At 42.5% G+C, this 14,258-nt stretch overlaps 1 protein-coding gene across 1 annotated transcript in view; it reads right to left on the reverse strand.

The window, feature by feature from the left end:
• Positions 1-13,288: 13,288 nt before the first annotated feature.
• The window catches only part of LOC131088286 (uncharacterized), a 30,466-nt gene continuing 29,496 nt past the window's right edge, over positions 13,289-14,258 (reverse strand). Inside the window, exon 11 of the mRNA XM_058032211.1 lies at positions 13,289-13,484. Within this exon, the coding sequence (XP_057888194.1) occupies positions 13,289-13,484 (196 nt within the window). The remainder of the gene's footprint in view (positions 13,485-14,258) is intronic.

Consider the following 14,258-nt stretch of genomic DNA (forward strand, 5'->3'; position numbering starts at 1 on the left):
TTAAGAATACTATTTTTTTCATTTTGAGAACGTTGAAAGCTGGAGCCAAATATGAAAAGGCAACCTTCTTTCAAGGCAAGCTTGGAGGGAGAAGTATTGTGGGCTGCACTGGAAATCCTTTTCTTTCATGTAAATAAATAGTTCATTTACAAGAACTTTTTAAATGGAAAAAACATATCCAATACACCAATACATTTAAACTCAATCATATAGTAAAATATAGCAAACTGAAAAGCTGAATTCCAGATTGTTTTTATCTTTCCTTTCACGAAGTTACAGATACATTGAAATCTAATTCCAAAAAAATTCAATGTCCCTTCAGCTTCACAGGGTTTTTTCCTACTTGCTGTGCTTCAGAGATGTACAACAATTAATAATTTCATTTTTCAATCATTCCATTTTCCAATCTGGTCTTTCTCTTCTACCAAGCTATTCAGAATCCTGCCTATGTAACATGACCAGTAAAGGATATCCAAGTAAAATTTTTATATGATTCAAACTCCGACTTTTATGTCTGGATAACTAAAACATTCCTTATCGCTTCAGTTGGTCAAGAAACAGGTACCAGTCCTGTAAGGGTTCTGTCAATTATTCCTGGTTGGAAATGGGTGGGTAACCCTTTATTCCAGCCATAACTATTTTTTCAAGTGTGGAAGCAAGAGAAGGAGCTGGAGGAAGAAAAGGAGGCTTGTACATTATTATAGTGTTTAACCAACAGACAAGGAAGCCTCTGTTACTGTGTAGTAAGTTCAGAAAAAAAAGCCCCATCTCTCTTTACTGGTGGAACGGTGGAATTCCACTGATGAACACAAGGTCAAGAGAGACCAAGAACAGCCTTGAATAGGAAGAGCAGCAGCTTGTGTCTAACACTAAAAGGGGTAACAACAAAAGAAATAAAAAGGTGATGGAAGTCTGGACAAGAGAGATTTAGTTTGTGTTGATGTACAGGAAAGGCTGCATCAGCCTTGAGGCAAGGAGAGATTACTTTCTTCACTGTTTTGCTCCTTCTGCCTTGAGCACTGTGCCTGCCTGCATTTCCCTGACTCTAAAAAGGGCCTGGATCTATCTGCAGCTCATGACAGGTGACACATACCCATGAAAACCTCCAGGCTGCAGCATCTGTCACTGAACACATCCAAAGCTTAGCAAAGTGTACCTGTTCATCCTGGCATTTGTCCTGTACTTGCCTTATTTTTGCTCTGCTCAGGCAGTGCAGTGCCAGTCTGGTTCCAGCTTCTTGTAAATAGCCCACAAGCAAAGGTCAAAGGCAGACTTTAATCATGTACCTTATACTAATGTTGTTTTTCTTGATGCTCTAGAAAAGCTTCCTGAAGATTAGGAATTCTCACTAGTGCACAGATACATAAAAAATTTTATCCTCTTCAGCGATAATCTGGCAACAGAGATATGCAACACCTTTGAAAAAAAATCAGGGAACTTTTCAGTAGGAAAATATATCATTCACTTCTGTAAGTCCTACTGAAGTTTTGCATATGCAAATGATGCAGAACTTTTCCATAAGAAACCACAAAATTTGATTATTTTTTCCAGTATATGGATCAGAACCTGTGTTATGGGCTAACACACCAGAACTACTCAAAAGTAATTTATAGGTGGGTGATAGAATAATCAAACCTGTGCAAAAATCTTCATGAGAAGAGCTGGAAATGAGTTGAATTGTTTACCTTAAAGGAAAGGACATACAAGAGAAAGAGGTAATAGAGATCAGCTAGGACTTTTGGTCTTCCTGAGTCAAAGTATAAAAGGCACATAAAAACCGGAAATTCAAAACTGATGGTTATTTGTATTTTACCAATTCCTTCAAATGCAACAGAAAGTCCTTAAAGCCTACAATCCTATAAGATTCAAGAAGGGACTGGACATCTGGACAAACTTCACTATCCAGAGAAGTTTTAGCTCTGCTTAGCAGCCCTCTGGTAAACTCAACACGTCATCATTTTAGCCATTCTCAGATTTAAAATGGCAGATCAGTGTGAAAATTGTAAATGGCAAACCAGTCTCCCTGTTGCTGGGCTTTACAATACAAATGTGAGAGTTCCCAGACTCCTGGGGCCCATGGGCCACCACAGAACCACTGATGTCCCTACAGATTGCCACCCTAGCAGTGGAGAACTGATAGACTTGCTAGTCTTGCCATCCAACACAGACCCATCCATCAGCTACAGATCACATCCCCTTGCCATACAACCAGATTGACAGCCCATGCTGGGAAACCTGGTACAAACTTTGACTACTGTTGGCGTGCTCCTTATGCAGACTTTGATTCAAATGTGCACAGTACTCACAGAAACAGGGCCACAGCTCAAAAGACAACGGGACACCCCTTTCTGCAAGCCGGCTTATCTCCCTAAGCCAGTGATCTATCAGGAACATGATTCCTCTCTACCACAACCCCTCATCTCTGAAAGAGGATTTGTAATTCCCATTCTTGATTTCCTTTCAACCTGTTTCTCTAAAACAATCTTCCCCTCAGGCAACGTGAGTCTCCAGCCTTTGTTTGGCTGAAGATGTAAATATTTGGGCACTCACTGATTTGATATATATACATATTTGTTGGAACATTTACCACCTGCTATTCAAAGTTAAATCCATAGATTACAGAAAACAAGTTCTTTATCACTTTTTGTCTAATGTAAAATTAAAGACAGCTGAAAGCCTACAAGCTTTCTCTTGCTTGTGAATCACTTGTAGCATAATTACCCCTCCAAGGCTTGAGTAGCAGTGAAGAGCCAGATCTCTGCAAAGGCCCATCATCCCAGCAAGAGCTTCAGGAGTTTCTCTGCTCCTGAGGACATTAAAGCAGAGGTCATTAAAGCAGAGGTCACAGACTAATGGAAACTCCTTGACTGTGCTCTGTGTGAGCTCTCATCTGCCACTGCTAAAAGCTCCCTTGTGTCCTGAGGCAGGGAGACCCAGGATCTCCACAGAGCATCATGTGCCTCCTTCTGAGACCAGTGCTGATGCCACTGTAATGTTGCTTTGCACAGGGTTTTCTCAGCCCCATTCCCAAAACTGAAAGGAGTTTATAGAGGTCCATTAGATCTTTACAGCTAAACCCTGCCTACGTGTGAGGTCAGGTCTACCAAACCTGCATTGCTTTCCCAGGATTGTTTTTCTTCCATAAGGCACTGAAGCAGTTCTAGGAACAAGGTACACCCCTTGCTATGGGCAGGTTTCTCCTCACTCCAGGTTTTTTGGAAACTTCCTCTAACTCAAAATTATCTGGAGACGTTGCAGTGAAGTTCGGCCAGCGCTCAAAATCAAACTAACAAAACAACACCAATCAAAAATCCAAGGAAAATTTTGCTGTGTTCTTGTGCTTATTGTTTAAGTAGGTTTTCAGATGGTGATCTGGGGTGGTATGAGCAGAGGAGAGCAAACTACATGGGAGCAGGATGTGTGGGGAGAGCAGGGTAAACTGGTACAAACTGCATCAATGCCATGACCTCCAGCATCAAACTTGGCTTGATGGTCAGTGCTACACACAGGCCTCTTAAGGCTTATTTCACTCTGAAAGGTTTCAAAATATGCTTGAATAAAAAAAATTATGTCCCTAAAAGACACCAGACTTACTTCAGACATTTCAGAATTTCCCAGTCCTTTGTGACTCCTCCCAGCAAACAGGTACCAGCTCTGTTTCAATGCCCACATCCATCCAGACTCCAAGCACAAAACCAAACTGGTCACCTGGTAACTGCTGGTTTTCACTTAATTTTATGTGTGCCAATATTTTGGAATACCCAGCTCTGTGTCTGGGACTGACACCACACACACCTTACAGGATACACAACAGCACAAGCAAGATCCTTCGACCTGGAAGGCTTAGAAATCTGAGAAGCAGAAGAGCTGATGGCTGGTCATTAAACTGACTGTTATGGGAGAGGAAGGGAATGTCTCTGCTCCCTAATGAAAAGGATAGACAGATATTGAAGTGGAGTCAGTTGGACTTTAATTACTGGTTTTGATGTCTGATCTATAACTCCCTAAAAGTTTTGTACGGGAGTAATAGGGAAGCATCAGAAAATTCCACTGGGATAGAGATGAGGTCCAGTTTGCAAAAATATCCTCTTCATAAAGAAGCTCAATGCCCTCTTTTACTTGGCAAACCATCATGAATTTATGATGCATTGCATTTGGAAGGCAACACAGCGCACAGCTGAGGCAAAGTAACTGAAACGCCGGGAGAGTAAAAGCAAAATGTTCTGAGAGTGAGGGTGCATATGGGGATGTATTTGAAAAAAAATTATATCTATATAAATATACACACACATTTGCTAGAGAAAATGTATATGTATTTATAAAAAAATCTAAACTTCTCACCAGTCAAAAGTTAGAAATGATGCAAAACGCATCTGCTTTGATAAGTCTGTTATAAATCTCTTAGCTTGAAGCTTTTAACTGACCCTTTACAGTTCATGAATATTTTAAGGGAACCCAGTTTAATTTAAAACAACCCTGGATCAATATATGCATTTTTTCTGGCACTGTCCAAATTCCAGATCCTTGTATTATCAAAAATTGTATCATACATCTCAAGTTTGGCTCCAAATATAGGGTTCATTCAAGGCTGGATCTCAAATTAGGGGTAAACCTAATTGGACTGAGACCTAAAAATGTCTGTATGGAACCTGGGCAAGGAAGACAATTTGGTGAACTATACTTAGAGCAATCCTGTGACATAAAATCTCCCCTATTGCCCTATGCTGACGTTCAGAGAAGCACAAAAATGTCCTGGGGAATGGGTCGTTTCCATTACCACTTTTAGATGGCATTCAGCATTTCTGCATGCAGAGGAAGGCCACATTCCCCAGCTTCAGAAACTTGCCTGCTTCTTCCCCAGAGCAGTAATGGGGAGGGGAAATATTTGCCCCACCAAGAACCGGCATCTCCAACCTCAACGGGAGCTCCTCCCATGTGAAAATCATTTAAACAGCCCAAAACTGCAACTGCCCTGAACACCCTTTGGAAGAAGCCCAACATCAAGAACTGCAAGAAGGAGGCTGAGAGCAGCAAGGCTGACTAATAATTCTTTGAAGATTTTTAGGCTCTTGGAGCATGGGCATGACTTTGCAAAGCTTGCAAAAAGCAGCTATTTATAAGAAGAACCCCAAACGTACTGCCCACTTTAAATATTAATGGCATTAACAACTCTTCACTGTCCCACAGATCAGTGTTCTCTGCCTCTGATCTTCACATAAGTAAGAGGCATTTCTTAATAACTACAGTGAAAATTAAATCCTGCCTTCCTCTGAAAGTCAATGAGAGTTTTGCTCTGAGTCATGATTTATTGTGTACTTATGTTTTTCCTTCCTAGCACTGTTCATTTTTTTTAAAAAAGTTCTCTTGAAAGACACTAGCATATATCCTACTGCAATAAATATGTTTTTCATTTTATAGCCTCTCTTTCCATACATCTCCGTCCCCTACAAAATTCATTTGGTGCTGCTAATACAACACAGATCCTTTATTAATCCAAGCAGGATACTTCTATCACCATTAGCTTTTGTAGCAGTGATGGCTGCTGGCAGTCACCCTCTCACCTGGTGACAGCCCCTGCAGTGGGACACCCTTCTGGGCACAGCACCCTTCAGAGCCTTCCCAAAATCATGGGCACAGATTTACAGGTGTCTCTGAGAAGGGCTGTGGTGTTCATTTTGATGCCTGAAAAACATCAATTTCCATAGGAAGGGGAGCCTGAATCAGCTTCCAGATGCCTTGGTAAAAAGAAAAGCTGTTGGTCATTTTAAAAGAATGAATAACAGATAATAAGTCAAGACTGCATCCCAACACCAACATCTCCACCTTATCACACATGCTACCCGCAATAAAAAGGCAGAAACATGCACTGATTTTGCATTTGAGGGGTATCTGTGGGGGTTTATTCTGTGCACAGATTGTGTAACCAACCTCTAAGGAAATACCTACATAAACATCCAGCCTGTGACTTCATTAAGCTGCTCTCTGACTCCATGGGAAGTCTGGAATAATCTCTATAGAAAGAACACGATCAATATGTTATCGAGAAGATAAGTCAGTGTCAACGCTAATGTTTAAATATTCATCTACTTGTACCAACATCTTGTCTGTTACTGAAACAACAGGAATATTCAAAGATTAACTCTACATAAAAGATTCGGTAATTTTTTTCTCCAATTCCTTGTTTTTCTCTCGTCAGTTCCACGAACAGTTGTTAAGTAGAACAGGTTGGCATTTTTTCATCAAAACGTTACTTATTTGAAAAATGGGTCTTGGAACAAACCAAGACTTTTGCAGGAAATTTTCATTTGGGGAAATTTTTCAGCTTGTTGTCAAGAAAAGTGAAAACTGAAAAGAATTCCTTTTCCAGGATACACAATAGTTCTGAATATATAATCAAAAGAGCTAAAAGAACCAGACGGTATTTGTTTTAATCCAAAGAACTTGAAGGGAGAGAATATAAAAGGACTCATATTAACTGCAAGCACATTTATGAGGAGCTTCGGAAGAGAGAAGATTTGCTTCTTCATTCAGGACTACTTAGACTAACTCCAGAAAGTACCGGCGGAGAGAAGGAGGGAGGATGACTCCCGAGCATCTGCGACCCACTCAAGCCATTTCTAGCACTGAGAAGAGACTTTCCAACATTTCTGCAGTGAAAGATCTGTTTAAAATTAGAAATTTAGAAAAAAAAAATCTATGTAGACGATTCAGGAGCATGTGAAATGCTTGGACAGAAAGATGCTGAAGTTCATTGAAGCTTGTGTTCTGCGTGGTGCTGCTTGGAGGATCTAAATATAACCAAAGTTTCTGCCACCAGAGGCAACAGTCCCCTGCAAAGGAGGAGAAAAGTGGTCTCCCAGATGATCATCACACTGCCCTGAGAATTCCTGCTGAAAGGCACTGACGTGGTTTCATGCAATATGATGAGTACATCTACCTGAGGTCTGGAAAAAGTAATGTATAGTGGTGAACCAAGCCCCACATCTAATTCCTGTTACAGCATAGGCACTTTGCAGCGTGCCAAAAGTAAACCAACACTTCCAACATCTTATTCACAGGTAAGCATTAAAGTAGAGCCTCTTACCATTTCTTAGGTGGGATTTGAACATCAGAATTGGATGAGTGAAATGGCAATAAGAGGAGTAACAGAGACAAACCACACTGTCATCAAAGGAAGGCTTATAATGAAACAGTGTAGTTTTGCCATTTTGCTATTTACCAAAAGCCTTGTTTCAATCAGGGCTGTAATTAAAGCCCTTAATCATTCTGAACAGTTTCAAGTGAATGGCTTCTCTCATGCATTAACAGATCATTGATGCAACAACTGTACATGTAAGGTAGTGTCAGAAGTCTGTCTGGACATTAGAAGTAGCCTATGGAAACATAAATCTATTTCAGTAATTTAATACAAATCTGAAAATGCCAGTTTACACATCTAAGAAGCTGCTACAAACTGTTGAGGAAAAAAAATATGTATCTTGTGAATTAATGAGGCTTCCCAAAGACACAAAGTGTGTCTGTTCACAGCCTGCTATGCCGGAGACAGGGGAGCAAACAGAGCATGGCAGAGAGCACTTGCAGCTGCAGTGTGGGGTTGTGTCCCAGAGGACATCTCCCAGGGGAGGGAATATTGCCCTCACACCCAGCATATATTCAACAGCACTTTCATATTTTCAAATAGGAAAGAACTGAAGTGGGAGTTGCTTGCACTCACTCATCAACAAGAGCCTTCCTGCTTTTACTACCACAGGAGTCCCAGCCGCCAGATACAGCATGGATTATGATGGAGTGGTTTAGGGGGAAAGTAAATGAAGGTTAAATCCAGGCCTTGGAATTGAGAGGCATTTCTAGGCAGTCTGCACTCTGCTTCGCCCCTCTGCAGTGTTCTTTTCCCTGGTGTGACGGGGCAGCAGCAGCAGCACTGACAGCAGAGCAGGGGAAAGAGGTCAGGTAGGGCAGGTGGGGAAAGGAGAGCTCTAGAGAACAAGGAAACAGGTATGAATGGACAAAAGACCCCAGGTAGATGAGAATCTAGCAGCAAACACTCACTGTTATCCAGGAATTTTGAAGAATTCCAATCTATTGTGGTGAGAAGGCATGTACTGTAGGACTGCATTAGGGTTCTCCAAGGAAGAGCATTTCCTTCCCTGCCTTAAAGAATTGAAACAGTGTGAAAATTAGTATATAATCAGATTTATAATTACAGTGTAAAACACTTATGATATTAGGCAAGGCTGGGAAAGTTAGCTAATTTTCAGTCCTCAGCTCCTTGTGTTTCCCCTCCCAACAACTGTTTAACTCTCTTAAGTTCATAACTTCCTTGTAACTGGGTACTACTGCTCCATTTTGTTCCTCTGAAAAGTTGCTGGAAAGGCAGGAAGAGCCTCCCAGAGCTTCCTGCTCCCTAAAGCAGTGAGAAGGGCAATCCCTTTCTAACTTGCTAGTCAAAGGTGTGGGAATTTGCCAAAAAACCTTTTGCCCTAATAAGGGCACTGCTTATTTCTTTATGAAAATGTTTCAAAACAGGTTTTGTTGAACTTCCAGTAAAACACTGGCATGTTTCTGAGGAAGAACCAGTAGACTCTGCTGTAGTGGACTTCACAGGGAAGTGCTGGCAAGGGGATGGACTCTGCAAGGTGGGTGTGTCCGAGCCTGGGCCTCCCAAAAGCAGAAAACTATGAGGACTTGGTTCCTCACAGCTCCTGGAAGGTCCAGTGTTCTTCACACACAGCAGCAAGCCCTGAGAGTCACATCCCATAGTGAAATGTCCCCTCTCCTGCTTCACACTGGAAATTTGAATGGTTCCCACCACATGTGCTCCAGTCCTGTGCTGGAGCAGAAATTTGAAACACACCTGGATGAAACACTTTACTGACCTGCTGCCCTTGGCCTTCCACACCCACATCCTTGAGACATCCTTCTCCCAGATGTCATCCAGCACCAGAAACATGATGTTGCACTCCGGGGCTGCAGCAGGGGGTACAATCAGCAGGTACTGCAGGCCACTGGCCTTGGGTCACCAGATGTCGCCCACAGCACCTCTGCCTTCAGAGGTACAACCTTAAAACATTTCTTTCCATGTGAGCAATGATGGATGGACAAGCTAAAGGTGCAAAATCCCCTTTTTTCTCACAGAGACCACAGTAACATTCAGCCCCACTTCCACGTCAAGCTCAGGTCTGCATTTAAAAATATACATTAAGGAGACTGTATTTAAAAAAAAAAATCTAATATTATGCTTTTGAATAGAGAATTTACCTAAGTAAATAATTATTTTTAAACCCAAGATTTAAGCAGCTTTAGTATTCCACATTATGCTAATGTTTGACAATTACTAAGTGTGGGTATCAGCCAGCATTTTTTTTTAAGTTTAATTTAAAGCAATTTGACATGGAAAGGTTATTACTTTAGTTGCCAATAAAAGCTGTACTTTTAACATAAGTGTACACCAAGCCCTAGGGTATGTGACTATTATCTTTTCTGCAATTATGTGGTGTTCTACATAAATGTTTAAAAAAAAAAAAAAACTTAGAAATATCAAAAGTACTAACTTAGCTGCAGTATGAAAGTTGAATAGCAGAGCTGGGAAGCCCGGCTCCCGCAGACACAACACAGGTTGAGGTTTCCTCCTAGAGGTACCGCCGGGAACGGCGCTTTCGCCTGCACAGCATCGCATCCCCCGCACTGCATCCCTCGCTCTGCATCCTCCTCACTGCCTCCCCCCTGCACCACATCCCCCTGCACTGCATCCCCCGGCTCTGCATGCCCCCACACCGCTTCCCCTGCACCCTGCTGGAGAGGGGAAGGCTTTTCTCACATTCTTCACAGAATCACAGAATCACCACTATGAGCTCTTCAGCCAACAGAACTGTATTCAATATCACTTGAGCTGGACTTGGTTTACACCCAAGAGTTGTCTTCAGAATTTTACAAGAGGAAATAGAAATTATTTGGAAGATGACCTTTGCTTACTTCTATCTATCATGGGAAACAAAGACCCAGTTGTATCAACAATTAAACATGCATTTAACTTAAAGTATATGAGCAGTCCCTTCTGTGGAAGGGACCACAGTGTGTCTCCTGGTCCCACCTCCATAATTAAGGATGGTCATTGTAGAATACATAACACGGTGTTGAAGCAAGATAGTTCTGGTATATCCCCAGTGAGGGAGACTCCACACCCTCTCTGGATAGTCTTCCTGTGGTCTGTCACTGCACAGCAAAGTTCTTCCTTGTGTTCAGGTGGAACTTCCTGGGAATTATTTTGTGCCCACTGCCTCTTGTCCTTTGACTTGGCATCACCACTCTACTCTTGACACCGTCCTTTTGGATATTTCTAGACGTTGGCAAAAACCTCTTGAACTTTTTTTTCCCTTTAAAGTGGAAATTGGTGCTTCCACTGGGCCTTCGGGCTGCGTCCCAGGAAGAGACTCCATGGCTGTAGCAATGAGGCTCCCCCACAGCAGAGTGTGGGGAGCCCCATACCCAAGAAGCAGTCACCCCACAGCTCCCAACACAAATGCCAAGTTTGGTGCTCCCAGACAGAAGCAGTACTGCATGGTCACAGCCTTTGAGTGGAAATCAGCCATTTTCCTCAGGAAATTCTGTGGGAAAGGGTGGGGAGCCACACTGCCATTGCCAGAGCTCCCAAATGGATGAAGCCCTGGATTCAAGGCCAGGTTGGATAAGGTTTTGAGCAACCTGGTCTTGGGCAAGGTGTCCCTGTCCATGGCAGGGGGGCTGGAACTAGAAGATCTTTAAGATCCCTTCCAACCCAAACCATTTGATGACTCAACGGGCCTGTGAAGGAGAGGGATGAAAGTGTTTGTTTAGGAAGAGACAGACCAGCTCATACATACAGGGAGAAAGACACTTCCCTTCTGACACATGGTCTCCTCCAGGATGTTTCCTTGGCCAAAGCGAGGGTGCCATGAAAAATAAAAGTACTGTGAGGGTATTTGCCAACTAGCTTGGAGACTTGGCTCCAAGTGCTGCGTCCCCTTGGGCTGCTTAGTCCTGAACCCTTCCTGTGTCGTGGAGGGAGAGGCAGCCCCTTCCACCAGCCTCTCTGGGCCAACATGGGGCAGGGCCAGGGCCCACATGGGCACACAGCAATTCCCCCCAACAGGAGCCAAGCCCCACACCAGCCTGTACAGGTAATCTCATTCCTGTGCTCTGCCCACTCAGCCCTTCAAAGGCAGAGCCTGGGGGCAAACAGAGCAGGCGAGACAAGCTCTAGTCCAAACACTGGAGGCTGCTTAGTTAAGAGATAATTTAGATTTTTTTTTTTTTAAGTCTAGGTGATTTTTTTTTTTATGTCTGGGTTTTGTTTTTAACTTGAAAGTTGTGAAAATCACAGCATGACCTTTGCTGGCTGAAAGTCTTCCAAAACAAGGGCAGTGAAGTTCAGCTTCCTGAAGTGCCCTGACAGTGCCTTTTGATGCTGACCTTCAACCATCTCCAGGCAAGGAATGGAACTTCAGCCTTAGCAGTCCATTCAGTCTTTTTTCTTTCTGCTGAGAAAGTGAAAACACTGCTCATAGTTCCAGTGCCAACTGTAGTTCATGTTTCAAATTAACTAAAGTTCATTATTTTACACTTTAGGTAGAAGCTGCAACAAACTGTTCACCAGCAGTCCAAGCAATAGTATACAAGCCCCTCTAGGATCCCTTGGAAGAGCTCCTGATGAGTTCACCAATGTTTGCACATTAACCTCTGGGTGAAAAGCCAGCCAGAGGGATGTGAGAACTCCACCGAGCCCTCCAGAGCATGACACAAAATGATGCAAGTGTGGGAGCTAGGAGAGAAAAGGTTCTGTGAGCCCAGAAAAATAATAAAACGTTTAAATCCTTAATTGTTTTTCTTGAAGATTTATCCAAAATCAAGCTCTACTTAAGCCTGTGAGTTTTCAGAGCATTGTCAATAAATTAGATCATGCACACAAGGCAAGGATTTCATCCAAAAAGCTCTAGCCCTGAGTCGCTTAACAGCAGCACTCCCCAGAAAAACGACTCAAGATGAAACATGAGATATGTATTAATTATCAATGGTCTAATAGAAAATTTAATGAAGACAAGTATCTTCTTGCACTTTATCCACGATAACGATGATAGTACGTCAGCAAGGCACATACCTTACAACGTAGCAGTGAATGTCAAGTCTGAAGCCATTACAGCAATTCCCCACAATAATGGCCAGCCAATGCATGGGCTTGTAGCACTTAATCAAAGCAATGACATCCATCCACAATTATTTATGTTATGGTAACAAAGAGCTGCCAAATGCAAAACAAATGACATGAGGATTTGCAAGTGAATTTCTTCCCGTAAATTCTCCTTAGGTTATGCTTTAGGGCCCTCAGGATGGAAGTCTGTCTTTATTCAGAGCAATATCAGAACCATGGGGTTATTGTGCCACATTTTACTGCCTATAAGCAATGAACCCAATGCTATCACTAAAACAAGCTCTTCAGCCAACAGAACTGTATCAATATCACTTGAGCTGGCCTTGGTTTGCACCCAAGAGTTGTCTTCAGAATTTTACAAGTGAAAAAAGAAATTATTTGGAAGATGACCTTTGCTTACTTCTGTCTATCATGGAAAACAAAGACCCAGTTGTATCAACACTTAAACACGCATTTAACTTAAAGTATATGAGCAGTCCCTACTTACCTCAATAGGTTTGGAATAGAGCCATTATAATTACCAACCATGAATCTCTATTAAGTGCAGCACTGTTCTTTCAGGGGCATTTATGTGGGTGTTTGTATAAAAACACTGTCAAAAACTAAAGAACACCAGTAAATATTAAATGGCAACATTCAGGTTCAAATGTAATGAACTAATTTATTTTTTTTAACACTACATCCAACTGTTTTTCACCACTCACAGATGTCACTGGAACAACTTGAATACAAAAAAATTGCTTAAGAACAATAAACTACACAGACCAGCTAATATTGATTGCTTTTAAAATGCCCCCTGTTAAACTTAAATAATAGCCAAATCTCACTGCAGTAAATGTACTTTTATATCATTAAATACTAATTTAACAGAAACGTGACTGCGCAGTGAAAAACATGAAAATGCTGGAAAACTGAAAGATTGCCCTTTTTTTTTTGCCTTATTCTTCCTGTGCATTATACAAGTCTCCAAATTAACACCTGAAAGAAGAAAACAATAATTTCATATTAGCTGGCTATGTAGTCACACAAGGCAAAGCTGGGGCTAAGCTTAACTTTAATACTCACTTTCCAAGGACCGTGAGAAGGGAGACTGCAGGACGCCTCTCACCACAGGCTCTGGCCACCCTCGATGACCAGGTTGTGGCCTGTCATGTAGTCAGAGGCTTCGGAGGCCAGGTAGACCACGGCAGCCTGCAGGTCCGTGGGCTGGGCCAGCCTCCCAGCAGGAATGTCAGCCAGCCAGCGCTGCACCAGCGGCCGCAGCTCCTGCGAGCGGATCAGCGGTGTGTCAACGATGCCCCTGCAACGAGTGAGCACACCGACCAAGGGTTCAGCTGTGAGTCCTGCCCAGGAGGAAAGGCAGCACCCAGAGGTGTTTTATATTAATTCAGAAGGAAAGCAGGGTAACAGCACAAAGGAGATGAGCACATCCTGCCTGCTCTGCCCTTGCTGAAAGTCATGGTGCAAACTTCCATAGCGCTCCCTTCCTATCATCACCTTCCGCTGCTGATGGGCAGCTCAGGGCTTTCCTTTCAAATACACATACACTCACACGATCTTCTCAGCTAATAGCACAACCCCCTTACTTTCAGGTTACCCATAATCACCAGTTTAAATTTATTTTCCAGAAAATAAGCACAACATTGGGAGTGAAAGTGCCTTGAATTGGGTCTGTTGCAGCTCTTGGGAACCGTTCTCCTTCCACCAATTTCTCATCACTCTACAACTAATGTCATACAGCATGCTTGTGTACAGCCCAGAAACTGAAAACAGACCAACTCCCCATATGTCAAACAACGAAGGGAACAAAAGCCAGCACCCTTCTGGGCACCAGAGCCTTTCCACACAAAAAAAGGAGGGGCAGAGATAAGCACAACACACCCAGTGTGATCCCTCTTAAACCAACACCTGACAAATCACACTGATTTACTTGTCATGCCTCTTTTGCATTAATGACTGACTCCACTATTTACTAAAACTCTGCTAAGTTTGTTTTTTTCAGGTGCCCTAAAATGCTGCATGAAGCACAATGCAGGGCAAAGATTTGGCTGGCTTTTATGACTTTAGCTGCAAC

This window comes from Melospiza georgiana, chromosome 11 (assembly GCF_028018845.1).
Source record: "Melospiza georgiana isolate bMelGeo1 chromosome 11, bMelGeo1.pri, whole genome shotgun sequence".
Classification (NCBI taxonomy): domain Eukaryota; kingdom Metazoa; phylum Chordata; class Aves; order Passeriformes; family Passerellidae; genus Melospiza; species Melospiza georgiana.